Genomic DNA, 27170 nt, shown 5'->3' on the forward strand with positions numbered 1-27170 from the left:
TTATAGAGTGCAGCTAACAGCTAGATGTTAGACCTAAAACCAGGTCTAATGGTTGGGTATAGTCAACTTATTACAAATTCAAGAACACAATTGGGCAAAGGAATAAATACATGATTTTTAACAACAAATACTTTATTTAAAATACTCTTAAAACTCAAAGATACAGAATTTAGTGCAATGCTTTGAGCACTGTCACAGTAGCAAGATCTTCAATACACAAGCCTGTGACTTTAAGCAGACGTCAATTAAGAAATTACCTTCTATTCATAAATACATAAATAACAACAGTAACGCTCATTATTACATTGGAATGCAAGAATATATTTGTCACAGATTCAATTTTAAACGTGCTATTTTATACAATAAACTTCAAATATAAAATATTGTAGACATCTATGATTACATAATCCCAAGTGTTAGTAGCGGAAATGAAGGCTGACTGAAGCCTCACATCCCTCTGGGGCGACTCACTGCTCCTTTTTGTTCTGGCCGTTCATCTGATACGGTGGGGGGGACTCCTGATAAAAAAAAAAAAACAAGTAAGTGATGGATATGCATGGTAAATCTAGCAATACGAGGAGGTACTGAAAAGAAACCGGAATAGTGTTGTGGTTGGAGCTTGTGTAGTACACATTTCTGCCACAATATGTGTGTAGTGTAACTCATAACCAGTTCAGTGCCACCTGTATTGTCAATCTGGCTTTGTTCTGTTCTTCTGCAAAGATTGTTTTTGCTAGTGAAAACTTGCAGCTGTGAGATGAGGAAGAAAGTGCACGAGTAGTTAGCCCGGTGACATGTCGATTGATGACAAACCTCATTCTGGGCGTCCATCAAATACCCGAATCAACGAAAATACTCAACAAATTCAACAGCTTGTGCTCAAAAGACCGTGGATAGGCAATTCATCAACTATCAGAGATTAGTGGGTTATCTTGTAGATCAATTCATCGAATTTTAATGGAAGATTTGGGAATGAAAAGGGTTTTCTGCCAAGTTTGTTCCTCAAGTTGTGATTGACAATCAAAAGGAACATAGAGTTGAAACATGTGTTTTGAAACTGATAAAAATTTTCTGTCAAAGATACAACCGCCAAAGATATTTTACTGGTGATGTCATGGTGCTATGGTTACAAAACAAAGCAACAGTCAAGCCAATGAAAGACATCATCGTCACCCTGTCAAAAAAATGTCGTCAAGTCAAATCAAACATCAAAACAATGTTGATTTGCTTTTTTGATGCCAGGTGATCTAGTAAATCACAAAATTCTCTTAGGTAAGCTAGAATCACTAGGAGTGAGAGGAGTTGCTCTACAATGGTTTGAAACATTCTTAATAGGAAGAAAGCAGAGAGTAAAAATAAAGAATTGTTTTAAGTAGCCCTACTATTGTTAGAGCTGTAGTGCCTCAAGGTTCAGTGTTGTCGGCTACTTTATTTTTGATATTTATAAACGATTTATTAGAATCAAATTTCCATGGAATGCCAAGTGCTTTTGCCGATGACGTAGCTGTCTTTCATTCTAATAAAAATATTCAAGATATATGGGTAAATATTTCCAATGATTTATTCCTTTTGAGGAACTGGTGTTAAACAATAAAATGGAAGTAAATGTTAATAAAACAAGGTATGTACAATTTTAAAGGTTTTTATTTCTTGTCAAATTTAAAATATCACAAACTAGCCTGCTTTGATGGAAATTGTGACTACTTGGTTATAAATAAAGACATTTTTCAAATTTCTTGAAGTTATTTTGGATGAAAGACTTATGTGGGAAAAACATATGCATTCCATACATTCACAACTAAAACCAGCTTTAAAAAAATGTTATTATTTGAAAATTTTTTATGATGAATACTTATTACGAACTCTATATTTTGCGTTAATACATTAAAAATTACAATACAGGATTCAATGTTGGAATGGAACTTTTAGTATAATATTGATAAATGACGTGTCCTTCAAAATCATTTTATAAAAAAAATTCAAAACGAAAGAGAGAAAGTTCATTTCCATTATACCATCAATTTAAAATATTACCAATACAGCACTTGTTTATCTATTAAGTTCTGCACTTGTTTTATATTAAAAGTAGTAACAAGGAAACAAACCAACTATATTACAGAACACGAAGTTATGGAAATAATGTTTTTCGAGTTCCTAAAGTAAGGAAATCACTGTTCAGGCAATCTTTAGTTTATGAAGATCCAAAATATTTCAATAGTTTACCACATAATATCAAATTATGTCCTAATTTAAGAATCTTTTCTCTGAAAGTTAACCCTTACCGAGCCAACGACGTTACTAGACGTCATGTCTAAACTAGCCCTAAAAGCCAACGACGTCCACTGACGCAAAATCAATTTTTTATTTTAATATTATTTTAAAAGCATTTCTGGGTAACAAATTTAGTAAAAACTGTCAAACAAGGTTTATCTAAACAAGAGACAATCGTTCGTGTCTACTTTGAAGGTCACGGCTCTTGTTCGATCGACAAAATAGTGGGCGGCCGGATGTTCATAGTCTCCCGCAGAGCCAACGACGTCTACTGATGCGCGCTCAGTCCGCCTGTAGCCTTCCGTGAGGTTAGATGTTTATTCGCCCTTCCATTTTCGATCCGCGTATTTATCTTTTCAATTTTGATGTTAATCAATATTTTTAATCAATTTGCAGTGTAGTTTATGTATTATTATCGTGATGTAGGGCTTTATTGTCAAGTTTTTTTTTAGTTCATTGATTTTATTTAATTTGTATATATATAAATTTTTACTACATTCTTTATATTTTCTCTAAATACAAATTACTATATGCTTGTTTTTTGTAAAATATAACAATAACTGTGTTCAACTATTGTTAATTTTATATATGAACACATAGAATGTCAAAATTAAATTTTTTCAGTGAAATTATGATTTTACCATATTTTGGCTGTAAATTAACAATAAAGAGTGAAAAAAATATTTTGTTGTTTTTTTACCTGTTATGTTATAAGAATTATTTAAAAAAATTGGTTTTGGTATGTGGGAATTTTTTTATTTTTAAGGTGTATGGCTCTTAGGAGTAGTTTTGGTTATTTATTTGTGGCTCGCTAAGGGTTAAATGTTGGCTGTTCGGTTATAGTGATTTAAGTTTTTTAAACAATGTGCTAATGTAAAAATATGGTCTATATAGCCAAATGAAAAATGGTAGTTGAGATAAGTGATTGTTAATTTTGTATTTAAAACATAAGTATTAACTTATTTTCACAAACCTTTTGTATAGTATACTTTTATTCAGTTATGTGGGTCCGATGATGTGCTCATTGAGTACAAAAGGCCTCACAGAAATAAAAACCTATATTATTAGAGTGTTTGTTTTAAATTAATAACTAATTTCTAATAAGAAGAGAGCTTCAAGAATGTAGCATACTTATGATTATAAAATAGACTAAAACCCCGAATTAAGTAGTCTATTTACAAATTTTGTTTTATTAAAGACCATTTTTATTTATTTTATTTTGGTTTCATCTTTATGTTGTATAAATGTCATATTAAACATAAGAAATGAACTATTGACATACTGTTAGTGTAAATTACTGGCAGTGTAAATTCCATTTGTATAATTTGTAATTTGCACTTGTAGTTTTGATGGCATAAATCATTATTCAGTTCATTCAGAGTTTGTTCCCCCAGTTCAGACCGTCATTCAAACCCTTTATTTAAAGGTTTAAAGATTGTGTAACAGTGTTCATCAAAAAAGACCCGATTTATGGCAGACAGGAGACTGGTTCTTCCACCACAACAAGGCACCTGCACACAACCATCTCTGTTAGATAGTTTTTGGTTAACTATGGCAGGTTCCGCTGCCCCACACACCTTACTTGCCTGACCTGGCATAGTGCAACTTGTTCTTACTTCCATGCATGAAAAAGGACATGAAAGAACACCGATTTGACAACATCAAAGAGGTCAAAAAAAAAAAAAAAAAAAAACGAAGGGAGAGATGTCAGCCATTTCTAAATTTGAGTACAAAAATGTTTTGAACAGTGGAAACACCGGTGGACCACCGTATTAGTTGTAATGGAGAGTATTTTGAAAGCGATAAGGTTTTGTGTAAAACATTTAAAAAAATATAACTTTTAAAAATAATCCTGGTTTCTTTTGGGTACCTCCTCATAGTAATTATTATTTGAGATACTTCAAACTATTAGTAATATGCCCTTTAACACACAATATAATTGTCTCTTATGTGCAACAAAAAAATTACAAGTTTCTAATGTTACAAATAAGTTTAAAATGTTTAGTAATTTTACAATTTTGATATTAACTTACACTTAAAAATAAATATCGCACAGTTTAGTTAAAGGTGCCTTTTAAAATTTTTAAATAAATTGGACACTCTTTGAATAATTATCTCTCTCTTACTATTACTATAAATTTAAAACAATTCAGAACCTTATATATGACAAAGAAAACAAAACAAATGTGAAATTGTGAACAGAGTTTTATTAAAAGATATAATCAATACACACACACACACACATAACTGAAGTAAGACAATGATTAAATGATTCAGTGAAGTCCAAATGCACGTGACTACTGACAGAGGGAGTGTGCACTGCCAGACATCATTCTGACAGCCTCACAGCTCTGACGTGATCTTTACAGTGGACCTGAATCTTGTTACCTGTCTGTGATACCCTAACAGTTGCACAATAAAATGTTTTTTGAGAGAAGAGAATGTATAGCAGTATATATATATGGTTGGGGGGAGTGTGCACTGCCAGACATCATTCTGACAGCCTCACAGCTCTGACGTGATCTTTACAGTGGACCTGAATCTTGTTACCTGTCTGTGATACCCTAACAGTTGCACAATAAAATGTTTTTTGAGAGAAGAGAATGTATAGCAGTATATATATATGGTTGGGGGGAGTGTGCACTGCCAGACATCATTCTGACAGCCTCACAGCTCTGACGTGATCTTTACAGTGGACCTGAATCTTGTTACCTGTCTGTGATACCCTAACAGTTGCACAATAAAATGTTTTTTGAGAGAAGAGAATGTATAGCAGTATATATATATGGTTGGGGGGAGTGTGCACTGCCAGACATCATTCTGACAGCCTCACAGCTCTGACGTGATCTTTACAGTGGACCTGAATCTTGTTACCTGTCTGTGATACCCTAACAGTTGCACAATAAAATGTTTTTTGAGAGAAGAGAATGTATAGCAGTATATATATATGGTTGGGGGGAGTGTGCACTGCCAGACATCATTCTGACAGCCTCACAGCTCTGACGTGATCTTTACAGTGGACCTGAATCTTGTTACCTGTCTGTGATACCCTAACAGTTGCACAATAAAATGTTTTTTGAGAGAAGAGAATGTATAGCAGTATATATATATGGTTGGGGGGAGTGTGCACTGCCAGACATCATTCTGACAGCCTCACAGCTCTGACGTGATCTTTACAGTGGACCTGAATCTTGTTACCTGTCTGTGATACCCTAACAGTTGCACAATAAAATGTTTTTTGAGAGAAGAGAATGTATAGCAGTATATATATATGGTTGGGGGGAGTGTGCACTGCCAGACATCATTCTGACAGCCTCACAGCTCTGACGTGATCTTTACAGTGGACCTGAATCTTGTTACCTGTCTGTGATACCCTAACAGTTGCACAATAAAATGTTTTTTGAGAGAAGAGAATGTATAGCAGTATATATATATGGTTGGGGGGAGTGTGCACTGCCAGACATCATTCTGACAGCCTCACAGCTCTGACGTGATCTTTACAGTGGACCTGAATCTTGTTACCTGTCTGTGATACCCTAACAGTTGCACAATAAAATGTTTTTTGAGAGAAGAGAATGTATAGCAGTATATATATATGGTTGGGGGGAGTGTGCACTGCCAGACATCATTCTGACAGCCTCACAGCTCTGACGTGATCTTTACAGTGGACCTGAATCTTGTTACCTGTCTGTGATACCCTAACAGTTGCACAATAAAATGTTTTTTGAGAGAAGAGAATGTATAGCAGTATATATATATATGGTTGGGGGGAGTGTGCACTGACAGACATCATTCTGACAGCCTCACAGCTCTGACGTGATCTTTACAGTGGACCTGAATCTTGTTACCTGTCTGTGATACCCTAACAGTTGCACAATAAAATGTTTTTTGAGAGAAGAGAATGTATAGCAGTATATATATATGGTTGGGGGGAGTGTGCACTGCCAGACATCATTCTGACAGCCTCACAGCTCTGACGTGATCTTTACAGTGGACCTGAATCTTGTTACCTGTCTGTGATACCCTAACAGTTGCACAATAAAATGTTTTATGAGAGAAGAGAATGTATAGCAGTATATATATATGGTTGGGGGGAGTGTGCACTGACAGACATCATTCTGACAGCCTCACAGCTCTGACGTGATCTTTACAGTGGACCTGAATCTTGTTACCTGTCTGTGATACCCTAACAGTTGCACAATAAAATGTTTTATGAGAGAAGAGAATGTATAGCAGTATATATATATGGTTGGGGGGAGTGTGCACTGCCAGACATCATTCTGACAGCCTCACAGCTCTGACGTGATCTTTACAATGGACCTGAATTTTGTTATCTGTCGAAATAATGGGGATTGATCCTTTATCCCTGTTATTTCGGTTGTTTTAGCTCATTGATGGTGATTGATCTCTTATCCCCACTTGGAATGGGTGTCAGATAAAGAAGACAGGCTATACTCACATAATAGGCTGGGGGCGGAACATAGGCACATTGGGGCCTGTTGGGGTCATAGTAGGCACTCTGAGCCGCTTCAGCAGCTTTGGCATCAGCTGTCAACAGATATCAGGTAAGATGAGTGACAGGAGGACGTGAGAGGGACATGTAAATGACACTGGACGGACCGAAGGAAGTATAGGTAACAAAGAACAATTTAAATAAAAAGTATGGGAATGTAGGAATAATGAATAATTGTGTAAAAGATAAACTTCCAAATTTGGCATTCAACAACATCATATCCATAATGACAAAATCATTATTAAACACTAAAAACACAAATAAAAGTCTTAAATCTAGAGTTAATTAATATTTACTTTGAAACAACATGGATTCAGATATAGCAAAAGGAGGATACAGAGTGAGGGTCCTACCTGCACCACCCTGCCATCAAACTCATACATCCACTGTGTTCTGTGCTTAAATAGCTTGGTTCTTTGTTATATTTAGAAATGCCTTACAATTGAAATTGTTCTTATTAATTGTAAAATATATCAATATTATTGAAATAAATGTTCAAACACAAAAAGTATACCAATTCAATAAATTCATTTCTTTATGTACCTTTTTTTTACCTTAGATTGACATAGTATGTTTAATTTATTTCCAGTTATTTTGAAGAAAACATTTTATTTTTTTATTTACAATACATTACCAAATTACAGACTTTATGGAAATAAACAATGTTGGTACACAAAATAATTATATTTTTATTATAAAGTAAACCATTTCTACTTCACTTTTCTATTGAGTTGTTGCTACCATTGTTAACAAATTTATAATATCAAAACTGGCCCATGGAAAAACAATTTTTAAGAGACATGAATTTGAAAGATATAGAATGGAATTTTAGATTTTAATATTCTGGACTATCACTAAAATGGAGATTTTCGATCAAGCCAAATTGATGGTCTTTACTATCAGAAACATCGCTTGAACTTTTTTTATTTAACAGTAATTCAATATGACAAATGACTCCACTTTTAAGTAATAATAAAACCATTATAAAATAAGATTAAAACGGATCAGCTATATATTCATTTAAAAAATATAATCTTTGAACTATAATGAACTAGACATAACATATGTTTTTTTTTTAACTCAATAAATTACTATACTTAAGGCAATAGGGATTAACACTACAATTTAATTATAAATTATAAATCAAACATATAGTAACTGGTTATGTATTAACAAGAACAAATCATTTACAATGTTGATTTAGTTAATAATCATAACACATAGTTAATTACTTGACTGTTAGATATTATTAAAGTAACAGCATTTCTAGTTCAACGGAAAAGAAAAGTTAGTAATAAAAAGTATAATAATGAAACACATAATTATATATTTTTACAACCTATGATCATTTCAGCCATATGGCATAATTAAGAGAACAGCAAAATGCAAAGTACCAGGTTAAATTGTGTTCTCATAACACACCATCTATACTTGCAGTAAGAAATACCAGAAAGACACCAGCCTGCCATGAGGAAATTTAATTAATGTCTACTCAAATGAAAATAACCTTAAAATACCAGTGTAAATGCTATTAAAAAGCTACAGAAATTTTATTTTTTTGAGGGACTGTAGTGGTCCAAAATGTAAGGTACCATAACCGCTATGAGCCCATGTAGTGGCCCAAGGTGTACGGTGGCTTGACCGCTCCGCTATGATCCCATATAATGTCCCAAGGTGTATGGTAGCTTGACCGCTATGAGCAAATATAATGGCCCAAGGTGTATGGTAGCTTGACCGCTATGAGCAAATATAATGGCCCAAGGTGTATGGTAGCTTGACCGCTATGAGCCCAAATATAATGGTCCCGAGGTGTATGGTAGCTTGACCGCTATGAGCCCATATAGTGTCCCGAGGTGTATGGTAGCTTGACCGCTCCGCTATGAGCCCATATAGTGTCCCGAGGTGTATGGTAGCTTGACCGCTCCGCTATGAGCCCATATAGTGGCCCAAGGTTTACGGTAGCTTGACCGCTCCGCTATGAGCCCATATAGTGTCCCGAGGTGTATGGTAGCTTGACCGCTATGAGCCCATATAATGGCTCAAGGTATATGGTAGCTTGACCGCTATGAGCCCATATAGTTAGTGGCCCAAGGTGTATGGTAGCTTGACCGCTATGAGCCCATATAGTTAGTGGTCCAAGGTGTATGGTAGCTTGACTGCTATGAGCCCATGTAGTGGCCCAAGGTGTAAGGTAGTTTGATCGCTATGAGCCCATATAGTGGCCCAAGGTGTATGGTAGCTTGACCGCTATGAGCAAATATAATGGCCCAAGGTGTATGGTAGCTTGACTGCTATGAGCCCATATAGTGGCCCAAGGTGTATGGTAGTTTGACCGCTATGAGCATATATAGTGGCCCAAGGTGTAAGGTAGTTTGATCGCTATGAGCCCATCCTCTTCAGTCCCAAGAATTATTTTTTTGAAAATATAGAAATTTATGTATATTTTTGGACTTATGGGCATCAAAGTAAATACAATAATTTGTTTTTTAATGTTGTTTTATTTTATTTGTATACTTAAAATATATGTCCACATACGTGGACATTGGGTCTTCAAATATTAATAATTAAGTATTATGCTGTAATGATGTAAACATTGCTGAAAATTTAAATTATTTTCCTAGATTTACATAATTAGTATCTTATTGTTATGGCAGTTATTACTAAACATTACTGAGATTATTTTTTGTGAAAATTTAAAAAACAATTTCTGTCCTTTAAAACACATAAATATACTTTACACTCACTGCACTGAATGCGAGTCTTTCCTGAGCAACCCGGATTTCGGCAGCGCTGAGCCTCCTTGAGATCCATGGCTTGTGGGAGGTGCATTGCTCCTTGAACCCTCTTTTCTTGTAAAGGAAGTGACACCCTAACCAGGCCTTCCTGCTTGTCTTTTTCGAGGTGGTTCTTCAACATCATTTTCTGAATCTGATTCATGCTCTGGTACAGTTTTCTCAATGATAAGCAACTGTGCTATTCTCAATTTAAAAAAAGTGAAGGTCCATGATACATGTTTTGGGAACTGCTGCCTTAAAACAATCATCTCGGTAAGTCAACCAACTATTTACAATTGCCATGTCGAAAAAAGTGCTCTAAAAACCGAACAGGCCACTTAACAGTTCTGTGATAAGATCTATAGTAGGCAATCATTCTATTGTGCAGATCTACTCCCCCCATGTTAACATTGTATTCTTTTATGATACTTGGCATTTGCACGTCAATGTAACGTTTTTCTGTTCTTGAATAACGTTTAGCTGTTTGTAAGTGGGGTCTTTCCCATGAATAGTTGATGCAAGAGTAATTGTTTTTATTGTCCACGCCATTTAACCCTAGAAGTGTGGAACCAGCATATTTTATGTCGGTTGTAATTTATGTGTGTTGTGCGGAACCAGCATATTGTATGTCGGTTCAGTTTTTCATTAAAAATAATTATTTATCTTTAAACAATCACCATGTTTTTGGTATCATTGAAATTGTGAGATGCCACTCTCTACAATTTTCATATGAACGTATTTTTTCTAACATCAATATTACGGTCGTGGTGAAATGTTTTCTGAAGAAGTCATCATTTGAGTTGAATTTCGCGGGTGGCCGGGTAAAAGAATACGTCATTTTCAACCAATCACAGCAAGTTATGTATTGCCTACAAACAGTGCTTCCATATGTTCAATAGACGCGGAATGAAATATTCTTTCTTCTAGTGCAAAACAGAAAGTCATTAGAATCAATAGTTGATTTACTATGAATATTATAAAAAGGGACAATTCTAAAGTTGTAAACCAGCATATTTTATGCTGGTTAGTATAATAACATTCACACAGTTATTTATTGTCAATAAAGAAAATAAAAAAAACAGTGTAAAAGTGAAAAGAAACGATCTACCGGTACAATCTTTCAGCGGTAAATTTTTAGTTCAGTAGGTTTCCAGCAGTGCGAAACAAAAGAGATGAATCACGGCGTCGCATCAAGACCAACCCAACCCATCCCTGTTGGCCATTGTTGACCATTTTATTTTCACCACGAGCTTATTTTTTTACCGATTTTCATAATTTAGGTCTCTATTTTTTCAGGTTCAAATACTCTACTGCATAAATGCATATGAAATGACAAAAACATTATAAAACAATGTTATTTTGAACTATAATATCTATTGTTTATACATTGTCAAAAATTTTTACAATGCAAGGTTTTACAATTTTGATGCACAACATTTATTTTTTACTCAATTTAAATAATTATTGAGTGTATTTCTCTCAAACATTATGTACTAATATAATATAACAAGTAAAAAAAATTAAAAAAAATATTTTCATATTTTTTTTTTTTACATTGCAAACCAGATTATTTTTATGAGTAAATTCTTCAAACGTGAGACTGTTAACAAAAATGTCATAACTCAGTTCCTTCTCAAAGTATTTGAACATATCTTATAATTTATTTTAGCCAAACAAACATACTTACTAAGGGTACATTCAAAAAATTATATAAACATAAAGTATAAGTGAAAATTTGTAGCTTGTTTCTGAATTTTGTTACAAAATATTTTCATTTTTCAAAAGATTTTTTTTTGCAAGCTTGTAATAAAATAACAGTTTATTTTGTTGTTGTTTACTTTTAGTGTTTTCAAATATCATGTATAATTTACAATAGAAAACTGTTTTTCATATAAATATATAGTCACATTTGGAGGTAAAAAAAAATTAAAAACCCAAACCCTTGTACATTTTTGTACATTTCGCTTTTTGTAAAAAAAAAAATGGCAAAATTACAATTTTTTGTTTAAAAGAAAATTTTTAATATATTTTTCTAATTTGGCATAATATTCTCTACATTTTATACATTTAACATTTTGACCTTACTGTAATATTTTCAATACCTTACAGAGGTCCAAACTTAAAATTTTCATATAAAACTTTTTGCAATTTCTCATTATTTTTCATGAAAATATATACTAAACCAAACAATATCAAAACGGTCATTCCTATTTCAAATAGTACAACTTCTGAGAAGAAAAACGTTATATAACAATATATGTTTTCTTGATATTAAGTATTTTTTATGAATTTTTTTTAAAAACCCTTGCAACAACGTCAAAAATGGACTGACGTTTTATCTTTGGTAACATGGACACACTTCTAGGGTTAAGAAGTAGCACACTCTCATCATCCCTCACCTTTACATCACATGCGCCCCTGCCTTCAGCTGCTAATTCAGCATCTGACTTTAAATTAGTGTTGGGAAACCGTTGTTTCATTATTGTGCCTGTACCTGAGATTCCTTTACATTTAAGAGCCTCTAAAAGGGCCATACCAGTGAAAAATCTATCAAAATACAGATTTACTCCAGGAGGACAGGTTTCGGCTAGCCTTAATACTGCCCGACCACCAGTACCTAGCTTAAAGGGGTCCATTTACTTCTGGAGATAGCCTTGTTGTAGCAGGACCTTGGTAAATCTCAAAATCAAGTATTAATCCTTGTTTGGAAGATAACACATAGTTTTTGAGACCAGTAGGATTGGGTTTTCTAGGTACATACTGGCGAAATTCTACATGCCCTGTAAAAGGGATCATCTGTTCATCGATGCTGAGTTCAGCTTCTCTGGGAATTTTTAGGACAGTGTCCCGAAAATGGTTTATTATAGGTCTTACTTTCCACAATTTATCTTGTGCTTTTGTTTCCGCAGAAAACATCATTGTTGTTAACAACATGGATTGCTGCTCTAAGTTGGAAAATATCTATCTCTAGGCATTGCTTTAGAAATAAGATCTATTCGAAAAGTACTATCCCAGTACAGGCGTATCCTTGGGTAACCTAAGGTACTCATCATCATTGAGATACCAACAAATGCCTTTATTTCAGACAAAGTTGCTTTTCAGTTCCCTTCCATTAGTGATGTGGTAATAAATGTTAGTTTGTTCAGCCACCAATTTAAAAAAATCGTCATTAAAATACTCACAAAAGTATCTCAATGGGTTCCAATTTTCCCTACTAGGACGAGTGTCTTCAGTTGGAACAAATGGTGGAAAATCATTATTCAGTTTGTTCACCACTCCATTCCTCAACAGGTCTTTGACACACGTGCCCCTACCTCGCATTCCTCTTCTTTCGCCTCTTCCTCTTCTTTCAACCCTGCCTCGCATTGCTCTTCTTTCACCCCTGGCTCGTATTCCTCTTCTTTCACCTCTGCCTTGCATCCCTCTTCCTTCGCCCCTGCCTCGCATTCTCTCCTCCTAACTCCATCCCTGCTTTGTAGTCCTCTCACTTCACCACTAGCCCTCTCTTGCATGGGCCCAAGTTCATTGTTGTCTAATTCAGGAATGTTATTGCCAGATTCATACATGTCAATGTCTTCATGTATGATATTAACTACATCAGGAACATCATTGTTTTGGTTCATTGTCTCTTTCAGGTATGCCAATTTCCTTAGGAATGGTATTTGGTCAGCTCAAAAATGTTATTAGGTTCAGGGATGACATTGTCTGGTCCATCGAAGTCACTGTTTGGTTCAGGAGCACCTGGTTCAGGAAATAGGTCTATAATTTCGTCTTCATAAATCTTCTGAAAGAACAAAATCTGGGTCTTCATCCAAATCATCTATCTCATAATCGCTATTTTCCAAAATATTTAAGAGTTCTTCTCGCTAATAATACGTCCTGTTCGTTTTCTGTCTGCCATCCTGAAAATAAACCTTATTATTAGTATAAATAATTTTAAAACCTGCTGTGTAGAAGTGGCCAATAATTGAGACCTAAAGTACACATGTTGTGGACAAATAAAATTAAGCTTACGTTTTTGTTGTTGTGACCCAATGTCCACATCTGTGGACAAATACAATTAACCTTAAATTGGCATTAAAACCCAATGTCCACATACGTGGACAAAATATTTTGCAATTCGCCCAGTTTAATGAAACTTAATTTTAAGACTGTAAAATAAGTTAAATGTATTCTTCAAATACATTAAAAAAGAAAACAACACCGTAAATTAGGTCAAAAGTATGCTATAAAAGTATAAAAAACAAAATATTTACCTGGAAGTCAGGGTAACCTCAAACCAACAAATCAGCAACTGGCAGCCATCTTTCTCAAACTGAGTGGATTTTCACAGGTTGACCAACCTTACCATAACTAAAGAACAAGTTCTCCAGAAGAGAAAAATAATATGTGTGAAGTATATTTGACTTTTAAAACAACCTTAAAAAAACATATTGATTATTTGTCCACATATGTGGACGGTGGGACTAAAGAGGCCCAAGGGTGTATGGTAGCTTGACTGCTATGAGCAAATATAGTGGCCCAAGGTGTAAGGTAGTTTGATCGCTATGAGCCCATATAGTGGCCCAAGGTGTATGGTAGCTTGACTGCTATGAGCAAATATAATGGCCCAAGGTGTATGGTAGCTTGACTGCTATGAGCCCATATAGTGGCCCAAGGTGTATGGTAGTTTGACCGCTATGAGCAAATATAATGACCCAAGGTGTATGGTAGCTTGACCGCTATGAGCAAATATAATGACCCAAGGTGTATGGTAGCTTGACCGCTATGAGCCCATACAGTGTCCCGAGGTGTATGGTAGCTTGACCGCTATGAGCCCATATAGTGTCCCGAGGTGTATGGTAGCTTGACCGCTATGAGCCCATATAGTGTCCCGAAGTGTATGGTACCTTGACCGCTAAGAGCCCATATATTGACCCAAGATGTAGAGTATCTTGATCCCTATGGGTCACTATAGTGGCTCGAAGTGTATGGTATCTTGACTACCATGGGTCTCTATAGTGGCTCGTAGTGTATGGCACCTTGAATACCATGGGTCACTATAGTGGCTGAAAGTGTTTGGTACCTTGACTACCATGGGTCACTACAGTGGCTCGTAGTGTATGGCACCTTGACTACCATGGGTACTATAGTGGCTCGAAGTGTATAGCACCTTGACTAAAATGGGTACTATAGTGGCTCGAAGTGTTTGGTACCTTGAATACCATGGGTCACTATAGTGGCTCAAAGTGTTTGGTACCTTGACTACCATGGGTCATTATAGTGGCTCGAAGTGTATGGCACCTTGACTACCATGGGTCACTATAGTGGCTCGAAGTGTTTGGTACCTTGACTACCAAGGATCACTATAGTGGCTCGAAATGTTTGGTACCTTGACTACCAAGGGTCACTATAGTGGCTCGTAGTGTTTGGTACCTTGACTACCATGGGTCACTAAAGTGGCTCGTAGTGTTTGGTACCTTGACTACCATGGGTCACTATAGTGGCTCGAAGTGTTTGGTACCTTGACTACCAAGGGTCACTATAGTGGCTCGTAGTGTTTCGTACCTTGACTACCAAGGGTCACTATAGTGGCTCGTAGTGTTTGGTACCTTGACTACCAAGGGTCACTATAGTGGCTCGTAGTGTTTGGTACCTGACTACCATGGGTCACTATAGTGGCTCAAAGTATGTGGTACCTTGACCTCCTCCACTGGTCATTATAGTGGCTCAATGTATATGATACCATTAGCCATATAGTGGGCTTTTGAACTTTGCGTCATCACCTTTATTTCTAACGTAATATACATGTACTATATATATAGAATTACTCAGAAAAGAACACTTTTTAATATAATATTATATATATATATATATAAAATCATTTGAAAACGCAATATACAATTTTAAAACCAAATCCAAAATAGTTAACTAATATAACATGAAGATGGGTGGGATTTTCCACAGTATACGTACCTTTATAAGCGTTATTCTACGAAATGCTGAAAGTTGTTTTCAATGTTTATGGGCGCATGCCATTAATTTTTATATACCTACCAGAATACTACTGAACATAAACTTAATAGATATGACTTCATAGGTTCTATTGTAGTAGCTAGCACAAAACTGGTTATCACACAAAAATCTTTAACATCATTTGAGAGGTGATGGTGACAAAAGGCGTACAAGAGGGGATTTTGGACAAGAAAAACTTTGTGGTGCAATAATCGAATAAACACTGATGGAAATAGGAGAAAATCTAAGACTGATTGCATGAGATGAAGTTAGTTCATGCAGAACATGTTTAAACATAGCAAACATGTTTAAATCCGAGTATAAAGTGTATAAACAGATATGTATATAGTACAGTTTGTTTTATGTTGTACAATAATAATAGAACTGGCTCAGATAAGTCTCCAACATCTAAACAGATGTGTATATAGTACAGTTTGTTTTATTTTTTATGTTGTAAACATCTAAACAGATATGTATATAGTACAGTTTGTTTTATTTTTTTATGTTGTACAATAATAATAGAACTGGCTCAGATAAGTCTCCAACATCTAAACAGATATGTATATAGTACAGTTTGTTTTATTTTTTATGTTGTACAATAATAATAGAACTGGCTCAGATAAGTCTCCAACATCTAAACAGATATGTATATAGTACAGTTTGTTTTATTTTTTATGTTGTAAACATCTAAACAGATATTTTTAGTGGAATTAAATGATTTTTCAAGATATGTACATTTTGATCCTAAAAACTAATGTATATAAAGATTAAACTGATAAAAGTAATAATTCTATTAATTTTGGCTTAACTCCAACAGTAACATATTAGATATTTACTTGTTTCCATAGTAATATGCATGTTTTGATCCAAAAATTACATCTTTACACCATTTTTCAGTTTTACTATTGTTTATGTGCTTTCTGTGGAATATATTTGTCACTTTTGCTGAAAAAATATGTACTTTTAGGTAATAATATACTATTTGGACCTAACTTATTCTTTAAGACTTTTTGCACCTAAACTTTGTTAAAAAACTTTTTTGAATTATAACTTACATAAATACTATAAAAATCCCATACAATTTAAACTAACTGTGATTTGATACATTAATGTAAAGTCAATGTCATTCTCTAAAAAACAAAACAAACCATAGGGTGCAATGTTTAGAAAAGTTATGTAATTTAATATGTGAGCGACATTTATGTCGCAGTGGTCTCGGTATCTGACGGCACAGAAGCGTCTGGTGGTCATGCGTGTTACGCTGAGCTCAAAGGGTTAAGACATGTTATTAAACTAATGTGAATTGTTGATGAAATGACATTGCCGAGGCAACAAAGCCAGCTTGCCATAGAGTTCTGTTTTTAATCTTAGCAATAGTCTAATAATACCTGAAAGATTGGATGAGCATATTATTAGACAACTTAGTAAAGAAGAACAATGATCTACATTTAGATTATACTATGGAACTATCATAAATATCCAACAGATGGCATTAGAAACTATGTATACAGTGTGGCCGTCCAAGTGATAGCGGCTCAGACCGAGCCGTTAGGGACCCTGTCTCAATCGATAACGGCTCGGTACGAGCCGTTCGTGAAAAACGACGTAAAATAATAACTAGTATCGGAATTCAGCTATATTTTATACTAAACGGTTTAGAAAGAGTTCCTTTACTTGATACTCTATGTCGTATATTTTCAAGCAGATACAAATAAACATTATATGGAACTTGTTGATGAAAAGTACATTTTTTGGCAGTTTTCGATTTGTTTATGCTGGTGAAAAACATATTCAAAATCAATTTTCATGTAAATATAAACTACAAGTGTTATACATCTTTGTGTTCAAACTTAAATTGTGAATCTTTTGTATATAATGAATTTCAAATATGTTACTATGGAAATTGTGAAAAATAGCCTCAAAAATATAATTTTTATTGGAAAAATTTGTTTTTCAAGGTCATTAGTAAATAATACAATGAAAAAATTTTCTTGGTAAGTTTTTCTGTATCATTACCATTTAGTACATATTATAGTGAACATTTTAATATATAATATGTTATATATTTCAGGTATATTTGATATGTTTTATGAATTAAAACAAAAAACACTGCGCATCATCATAAAAAAGGCCTATCACTGTAGAGTAATATGAGTATCACTTGGAGGGTTAAAAGCATGGATACATTCTGTTTAGTTTTTGATGGATAAAGATGGAGGGATGGAACTCGGGACAAATTTCTAGGAAATAGTGTGATGGGACCATTTGAGTACCCATTCCTGTTCCGTAAATTTGAAATTGTTCATTGTTCAAATTAAATTAATGAGTGAATTAATTGTGTCAAGAAAATGAGTGCAACATGTTGTCAAACCTTTGGACAGTTACAACATTTGTAATTAAATTATGCAATTTCAGACCCTTTTATTAAATTTCAATAAAAATACATTTTTCAATCAGTATATAACTTATTTTCCTTTTTAAGTCACAAGCAGTTTAGGTTTGAGTTTTTTAGAGTCACAAAGTAAAAATTTTTTTAATGAAAGGCATTTTATTTTCCCAAGACTTAGTACTATCTCTATAAACTCAAAGATAGAGATTATTCTCAAGTGAGCTAGCTTGGGGGATGATGCCCACCTGGAGGTACAGGAGGCTGGCTGAAGCCCACAGCTCCGCTCGGGGGTGCAGTAGCGTAGCCGTTGTATCCCCCAACTATTCCTGGGTACGGAGGGGGCATCTCTGTCATGTACACTGAGTTGGCTGTAACAACAGAGTCTAAAGTGGAAATAATCAGACACCATGACCAAATTTGATATAGGTCTGTATGTTAACCAATGACCCTAAAGATGTCTATGTAAAATTTTAGTACAGTAGTATCTAGTTTAGCCTGTCAAACTAGTTTTTAACACACACACACACAGATGGACACTATTAGATTATTTGCTTGAAGTTTGTTTTTGACGATGAAGAAGAATTGAAGGGTTGAGTGGAAGAAAGGGGTAAGTCAACATTTTGCCACTTTTGAGAAAAATGGACCTAAAGTTTTTAAGTTATAACTTTTGTATTTTTTTTATTTCATTCAGCTCTGAAAACGGAATTGGGAGGGAAAGATACATACAATTTTTTGTGGCAACTCCTGGTAAAAATTCAAATACTCCTTCCTACTAAATTTTCAACTTTTCTATCCACTTACCCCTTTTTTCCACTTAAAATGGGGGTACTTGGGAATGGGAAGAAGGGGTTAAGTACTGTAAAATAATACAAAGATATAATATTATGTAAAAACAGAACTTTATTATTGAAATGTTACCTTATGGAATACCTTTAAGATAAGATTGTTGCACAACAACAAAACTCTTAACAGTGTAAATACTCTTATGAAAAGGTAACTTATCAGTCTTTTCCGTATTGGTAATAAAAACTGTAACTAAAATCTAGTTTTAAAACACAAAAAGGCTCAATATCATTACTATTTAAAAGCTTAAATGAACTTAAATTGGAGAACGCCCTTATCTCAATGATAAACTTTAAACTGTAACTAATAGGCTACTCTTATTAAAAGGTAATATCTAAGTCTTTCTTTTGGTATAAAACGGTAACTAAAATAACTAAAACCTAGTCTCATTCAAAAAGCCACAATACTATTATTGTTTAATTGCTTGAAAGAAGTTAAAAAGAGAACAGAGGTATTTTAAGTCGTCTTTCCTCAGCGATAACTTTACACAGTAAAAAAAAATACTGTTGTTAAAATACAACATCTAAGTATTTATGCCTTCTCCTGTAAGCTATTTTAAAAAACAATAACTAAAGTCTACTTATAAAAAATACAATCTTATTATTATTTTAAAGGGCTTGAAATAGGTTAAGAGATATTAGTCTATTTTATTAATTAATCAGATTTCTCATTGGTTCAATGTAAAACTCTTTGTCACTTTTCTTTACTCTGTTTCTTTCACTGGTCTCATCTTTGTTTATCTGGCCTTCCTCATTTTCTTCTGATTCTTTCTCCCGGGTACCTGTTTTCTTGTTCTTCGATTACTCTCTGATAAAACCACTTATATTCTCCTTTAACATATTTAAGTTGTGTTTTCAAATTGTTGAGTTTCTCTTTGGTTACAGTCCCATACCGTTTTTCCTTACTTTCAATGTAAAACATTCTTAAAAACATTTTTCAGACAATGTTCGATGATCATTCCCCTTCTTATTATTAACTTTTGTGCCTTTTCTTTCCTGCTTTATCAGGGACAACAAACTTTTTAAATGGTGTGTTTTTCATCATAGGTCTCTTTGTAATAAGTAACAACCGAATTCGTTCAACCCTTATCCACTTTATTCCGTCACGGAATCTGACATTCTCTTCCAGAAGGTCCTTTTTACTTTGGTTTTAGGCCGAGTTTGTCAGCAAATCCTTCAAAATCTCTAAAAATGAGATGACATGTCTACAACAAAGTTTTTCTTGGCTGATTTAGATATGATTTCTCGGTACTTGATTTGGCACATATACATTTTCGGTTTTTTCTGAGTTCTTTTTTCGATGCGACCAAAATCACGGTCTGAATTCCAGATAGCTATGGCCAACTTTCCGGAAATTTATGATCGATTATTTTGAACATTTTTTTGGCCACCATGTACTGATAAAAGTAGGATCAGTAAGAAGTTTTTATTTTGCCCTGTGCAAGAATCCGACCATATAATTAAGTGGTCACAATATATTAAGGTTGTTTCTAGTTCGAATTAAGGTGAGCAAGGAGTTTGCCACTTCATTACTGCCCCCGATTCGCAACATCTTCTGTCCAAGTGCAAAAGTCAGTTTTTTCTGTCTCTTTAGTAATAATAATGTTACTCCTAGGTTATAAAACCAAAGCTGTTCCTCAAGTAAAATGCTTTTTTGACGTTGTTAATTTTGGTAGTGGCATGGTTTGCTGCAAGTCAACAGTCATGTAACACACTTTTTCGGTCAACTTTTTGCTATTTCCCTGTCCTTTTTTCTGAAGTGCAAATGCCTCTTTATAGTTTTCTTGATGTTCTTCTGTATTTTTCTCCTGCATCACATGTAGAACAGGTGTCCACTTCGTGGATGACCAAACGACAAAATTAACAATCTCTGTCGAATATTCTTCGGTAGAAAACTGACTTTTACTCTGAAACATTCGGGTTTGTTTTTCAGTTCACATAAATCTATATATACACTTATGCATGTTAGGAATATTAAGCAATGGAGAAAGATACTTTTTGTAGGCGTTAACATTTCGAGAATAGTGCGAGGACTCTGAAGGAAATGATTTTATGTGCTCTTGAATGTATCTTACAACATCAATAGGTACTATTGTGAGGTCGGGGACATATGAAAACCTCTTTTGTCTGGGGGAGCTGCACTGATTCCATTTTTCATTTTTTCTTGTAGTTAATTCAATTTTCTTTTTTCCTATTTGAAAAAAGGGAACATAAGGCTGTTCTTGCAAACTCTTTTTATCTTCATTTGTTCTTACGGACATAAAATTGGTAAGAACTGACTTTTCTTTTTAGAAACGTTTTTGCTTGGACCTATCTACAGGCACAGGTTACGATAGATTTGAACAACAAAAATTATTTTTTTGAATTAGTATCTAGCTTATAAAAAACTAGTGAGGATCTCTTTTCTGTCTTCAATGGAAAAGTTGTCATTACACTTAAACCTACACTTTTCATTGCATAAGATACCTTCATTAACTATCTTTTCTTTTATAACCAATCCTTTATGGGTTACATAGCTTTTTTCCACACTCCCTGGCAAGTTTAGCCTTATTTCTTTTCCAAGTTTCAGGCATAGGAAGTCGCTTTCTAGATTGTTTTTGTGGCAGATTAAATATTTTAGTTCTCTTCTTGTGTGGTTCAATGACGTGTTCTTCACATTGATTGTCAATAACCTCCGGATTTGAGTATCCCGGTTACTTTTGTCACATTGTTCGGCAATTTCAATGCTAAGATTAAGGCATGTAGATGTATTATTTTTTCTTGCCTTTTTTGGAAAAGATAACTAGGCCTATCACTATCACTATCTGTACCTGGAATTGGAATGATATCTTCGTCACTGTTATGTTGAAAAGCACATTTACGTTTTCTCGTTTTTTCTTTATTCTCTATCTTGACTTTCTTTCCGTGTGAAACTTTCATCTTCATCACTGGATGACAGATCGTTTAAGTCAGGTTGATACTCTTCCTGTCCATCACTGCTGAATAATGATCTATCACTACCAGATTCTATGTACTCCTCCTCTAAAATCAAACAAAACAAATTTGCAAAGAAAAGAATAAGCATAGAAAACAAGTTTATTCCGAGAATACATATAGCCTAAAGTTTTTATTGACTACAGTTTTAGAGTGTACTAGTAATATTAATTTACCTGGCCACACACAACAAATGTTGTAGTCTAGCCTAAGTGATTAACAGATCATGAAATATAGATGACAGCTTAGCCTACTTCGAGAATAAAATTTCAGGAGTAATCTGAAAAGTATACAAGAAATTGTTGGCATAGTTCAGTTTAGGATCGTAAAGGTTAAGCCAAACGCTACCTGTAACGAACAATCAATACATTTTACTAAATAGGTTTTATCAAACACTATAATGGGATTACTCCATAACTTTACTTTTCAGAATGGCAATGCTATTCTAGATTTAGGAGTGTTTACTTAGGCCTAGGTCTAAAATTGCTGTTAACCTAAACTGCTTCTGGAAAAGACCTAATAACTTAAAGTAAGTATTATGGTAGAAAATTTAAAAAAATTATATTATTTTAGTAACATTGCTTACCTTCTAATGGCTCAAATAATCCATCTACTTTGTTGTTTTCTACACCAATCTTCTGCACTTCTTAGGTTAGAATCATCATTATTACTGTGACATACTTCATCCTGGGTTTCAGAATCTTTGGATGCACTAGATTTTAGAGCATTAGTAAGCTAATGCAAGTATGATATCCGCCCTGCGTGACATTTCAGCTAAAATACTTCACTGCTTTACAAAAATTGGTGTTTTACATTCACATCTAACCTCAACCACAGATGATGACAAACCAACAATAATCATCTGTTCTTAGTGGATAAAGGAGGCAAGTACATATAGAGTACTGGATAATAAAAGGGGTAAGTGTGCATAGAGTAATGGAAAAAAGGGGCAAGTGCGCAAAGAGTAAGTGGATGAAGGGGGTAAGTGCAATTTTTAAGTGGAAAAAGAAAAGGGGGCAAGTGAAGCACTTACCTCCTTCATCCAGCAAACTTTGAGTTCAGTTTCTGCACTTACCCCCTAAATTCAAATAATATCTCAGCTGTTACTGCAGTTTGGGACAATGGGACCCAGTGTACCAAATACAGAATCACTTTACTCCCTTCATCCATACATCTAACTCAATTTCGACAAAAATGTTACTTACCCCCTTCTTCCACTCAACCCTTTCAATTACGAAGAACAGAGTTTTCCGGACATTTGCCATCGTTCAGTTATGTAAAAAATCAGTAACTCTACGTTTTGAGATCTGCAACCTAATTCCTTCTTCAGGTAAATAACCAAACTAACACGTAATTATAAACTAGGTTAAAATAAACAAATCATACCAGAGCGTTGTGACATGCGTAAGTCAGGAATCACAACCACCGTGTTGTGTGTCAACTTCACTAACTCTCAAACATGCAGTTTATTATGGTTGCAACACTGTCAAACTGAATGTTAGTTATACAAGCAATAATACTTGGGACTAAACATCTTTTGTTTTGATGACATGCTCTAATAATAATTCCACAAACAATATATCCTATTAGTAGTTATTGTTGCAGTGCATAAAGATAATTAGCACATACCACAAATTGTTTTCAATGCCAGAACAGTGATCAAAATTTGTTTTGCATTTGCTTTCAAAGTTATTTTATGAATAAAATGATTTGTAATTTTTGTTATCTCAAAGGATAAATAAACAAATAAAAGTGCATTATGTCGTTTCAGATACACTTAATTAAATTATTCTAGTTCTCTATACTATGTTGCAGCGTAAGCAGCTAGTGTTGTCTTGGCTTTCCAAATTTTTACTTCATTGTTTTAAATTTTAACAATCCAGAAACTAGGTTAGATTCTTAAACTCATACAACCTACAATGTATAATGTGTGACAGCATTTTGGTGTTATCAAACATTGACCTTGTGCATTGTTTTTTAATGATAAGGTTATCATTAGGTGATAACAATAATTAATATCAATTTTCTCCTGTGTTTCCGCATTGTATGTTTTAATAACCTTGCATAGAATGATTATTTTAGCTCATAAATATATGGACTATGGTAAGAACAATTTTTAATTACATTTACTTAGTTATTTACGAATTTTTCATTAATTTAGTTACTGGAATTATTTTAACAAAAATATTTCTAATCTGAGATAAAACTTTTATGACATTTTAAACAATTATTATTAGTTAAAAATAAAAATTTTTATGCTTTTTTACATTTTTATTAAATGAATGATACAAACTCAAAGATCAGTAATTAACATTGTATTGTGACAGCTGACGTTGACTCAGACACTGAATCATGAATCACTGTTGACGTTGGCTTGAGTACACAAGTGGCACAGTAACCTTGAGAGGCAGGCAGCTCTCATGACTTCTAGTATTGCAATTAGCAGATGTCATCATCAAATGCTTGCAATTTTATGGAGTTCAGCAAATCCCAAAAATTAAACCTCTTACTTTGTTTTTTCACACATTTCATTGTGATAACATACAATTCTGAGAATGTGTTGAATGAATTTCTAAGCAAAAATATGTTTTACTTCTGTATAGCTAAAATAAAAAGTCTTTTTCTTTAAAAAATATTCAATACAAAGTCATTTATAGGATATTGCAGTTATTATAAAAACCAACATTTTGTATCTTATATTTTACGTAACAACTTAAAACAAAATTTTGTATATCCACTTTCTTATGGAGAAGGTAAGTCAAATATTACAATAGTTTTAATGCGTATGAACAAAATGAGATTAGGCTAACAAGATAAGAAAGTCTGTAAAGTTTAGTTTACAAATATAAATGAATAGTGTCTATACATGGCACAAACCTTAGTTTTTACAAAATTAACATTTTTCCAACTTAAATAATTTAGTTTCTGTTGTATTTGAAAACAAAATAAAAATAAAACACTTTAGAATACAGAATCTGTAGGTTAATGGGATTTATAAAGTACAATTTTTGAGCTGTGAAACAGAATACTACCAACTATTGGCTTAATACCTGTAGTACCTAGCGTCTGTTGTATAATAGGCTGGCAATGGTAAAACTTTTACTTTATACCAGTCAATATTGAGTTATAAAGTACAATTTTTGAGCTGTGAAACAGAATACTACCAACTATTGGCTTAATACCTGTAGTACCTAGCGTCTGTTGTATAATAGGCTGGCAATGGTAAAACTTTTACTTTATACCAGTCAATATTGAGTTATAAAGTACAATTTTTGAGCTGTGAAACAGAATACTACCAACTATTGGCTTAATACCTGTAGTACCTAGCGTCTGTTGTATAATAGGCTGGCAATGGTAAAACTTTTACTTTATACCAGTCAATATTGAGTTATAAAGTACAATTTTTGAGCTGTGAAACAGAATACTACCAACTATTGGCTTAATACCTGTAGTACCTAGCGTCTGTTGTATAATAGGCTGGCAATGGTAAAACTTTTACTTTATACCAATACTTTACTAGCTACCAGTCAATATTGAGTTATAAAGTACAATTTTTGAGCTGTGAAACAGAATACTACCAACTATTGGCTTAATACCTGTAGTACCTAGCGTCTGTTGTATAATAGGCTGGCAATGGTAAAACTTTTACTTTATACCAATACTTTACTAGCTACCAGTCAATATTGAGTTATAAAGTACAATTTTTGAGCTGTGAAACAGAATACTACCAACTATTGGCTTAATACCTGTAATACCTAGCGTCTGTTGTATAATAGGCTGGCAATGGTAAAACTTTTACTTTATACCAGTCAATATTGAGTTATAAAGTACAATTTTTGAGCTGTGAAACAGAATACTACCAACTATTGGCTTAATACCTGTAATACCTAGCGTCTGTTGTATAATAGGCTGGCAATGGTAAAACTTTTACTTTATACCAGTCAATATTGAGTTATAAAGTACAATTTTTGAGCTGTGAAACAGAATACTACCAACTATTGGCTTAATACCTGTAATACCTAGCGTCTGTTGTATAATAGGCTGGCAATGGTAAAACTTTTACTTTATACCAGTCAATATTGAGTTATAAAGTACAATTTTTGAGCTGTGAAACAGAATACTACCAACTATTGGCTTAATACCTGTAGTACCTAGCGTCTGTTGTATAATAGGCTGGCAATGGTAAAACTTTTACTTTATACCAATACTTTACTAGCTACCAGTCAATATTGAGTTATGAACATCACAGAGAAATATTTATAATTTTATAAAAATCAAAAAATTTATATGGTTTCTGTCAAATTGGATTTACCCAACATTAAAATTTAACCATTTATGTATTAAATAAGAATGTTTAAGTGTAATTTATGCTGTTATTTTTATTTAATAATGATCTATAAATACTAGCCATATTTAAAAATTATTTTTAGAGGTTTTTCAGTTTCCACCTAACACATGGACGTTATTTATCAACATAACTAAAATGTTAATAACTAATATAATGAGAAAAATATATTGCTGTATACAGAAATGTTGAATTGGTTAAAACTGTTCTCTTCTTTAGGTCATGGTCAATTCACACACAGTTGGCCATTTTCCAATAATGTATCTTAGAATTAGTTCCAGTTAACAATGCACTGCAAAATTTAATTTGTTTCACATCACAATACATTTTGAATACATCATCATCACAATACAAAAGTAAAAACAAAACTTACGAGGTGGTTGGTTGGGAAAGGCGGCGACGTTGGGGTTCCATCCGTAATAGCCTCCAGGAGCAGGAGCGTAGGCAGGGGGCGGGGCATCGTACCAGGGACCAGTTGGAGGCATGTAGGCAGGTGGAGAATCGGGAATACCGTTACGGGAGGCTGCAACACACAATACACCAGCACAAGGTCAGGACACGTGTTAGGGTTTGTCCAATCCATCAACAAACAATACAGAGGGGTTATAAATAAATTAGGATGGAAAATAAAGGGAGCATAAAACTAAAATTTGAAAAGTTTATAAACAGAATAACTGGACTATTTCATAAAGATGAACTAATTTATGAAAAAAGATGAAAACATTACTAATTGGTGTTATACTATAAAGAATACATAGATGTGGTGGATTCATATCTTCCTCATACATATATGTTTAGGTTATTACATTTTTTTGCCAAAATAATATTGTAATATAGTTAAATTTTGAAAGTAACATTTAATAATCAAGAATAAAAGAATAATGGAACGGAGAAATAGAAATAAACTCCCACTAAGTAGTGTACAACACTACAAGTATTTTTTTAATATAAAAGCATACAGTTTAAAATTAGTAACAATTAAAAATAAATACAAATTTATTGAGAATACTATTCCAAACTGTTATGATAACATTAAAATTAAAATATTTATAAATTTAACTTAAGTATT

General features: G+C 33.7%; 1 protein-coding gene across 5 annotated transcripts in view; it reads right to left on the bottom strand.

Moving 5' to 3' along the window:
- Positions 1-114: 114 nt before the first annotated feature.
- LOC124356050 (WW domain-binding protein 2) overlaps positions 115-27170 on the bottom strand; it is a 66174-nt gene continuing 39118 nt past the window's right edge. For 2 of the 5 annotated variants that reach the window (XM_046807208.1, XM_046807209.1), the window contains exons 4-8: positions 26475-26624; positions 18187-18309; positions 8220-8246; positions 6731-6819; positions 115-518 (exon numbers count right to left, since the gene is read on the bottom strand). In XM_046807208.1, the coding sequence (XP_046663164.1) occupies positions 468-518; positions 6731-6819; positions 8220-8246; positions 18187-18309; positions 26475-26624 (440 nt within the window). In that variant the 3' untranslated portion in view covers positions 115-467. The remainder of the gene's footprint in view (positions 519-6730; positions 6820-8219; positions 8247-18186; positions 18310-26474; positions 26625-27170) is intronic. The other 3 variants (XM_046807210.1, XM_046807211.1, XM_046807212.1) reach the window with 2 other exon arrangements.

Source organism: Homalodisca vitripennis, chromosome 2 (assembly GCF_021130785.1).
Source record: "Homalodisca vitripennis isolate AUS2020 chromosome 2, UT_GWSS_2.1, whole genome shotgun sequence".
NCBI classification, from domain to species: Eukaryota; Metazoa; Arthropoda; class Insecta; order Hemiptera; family Cicadellidae; genus Homalodisca; species Homalodisca vitripennis.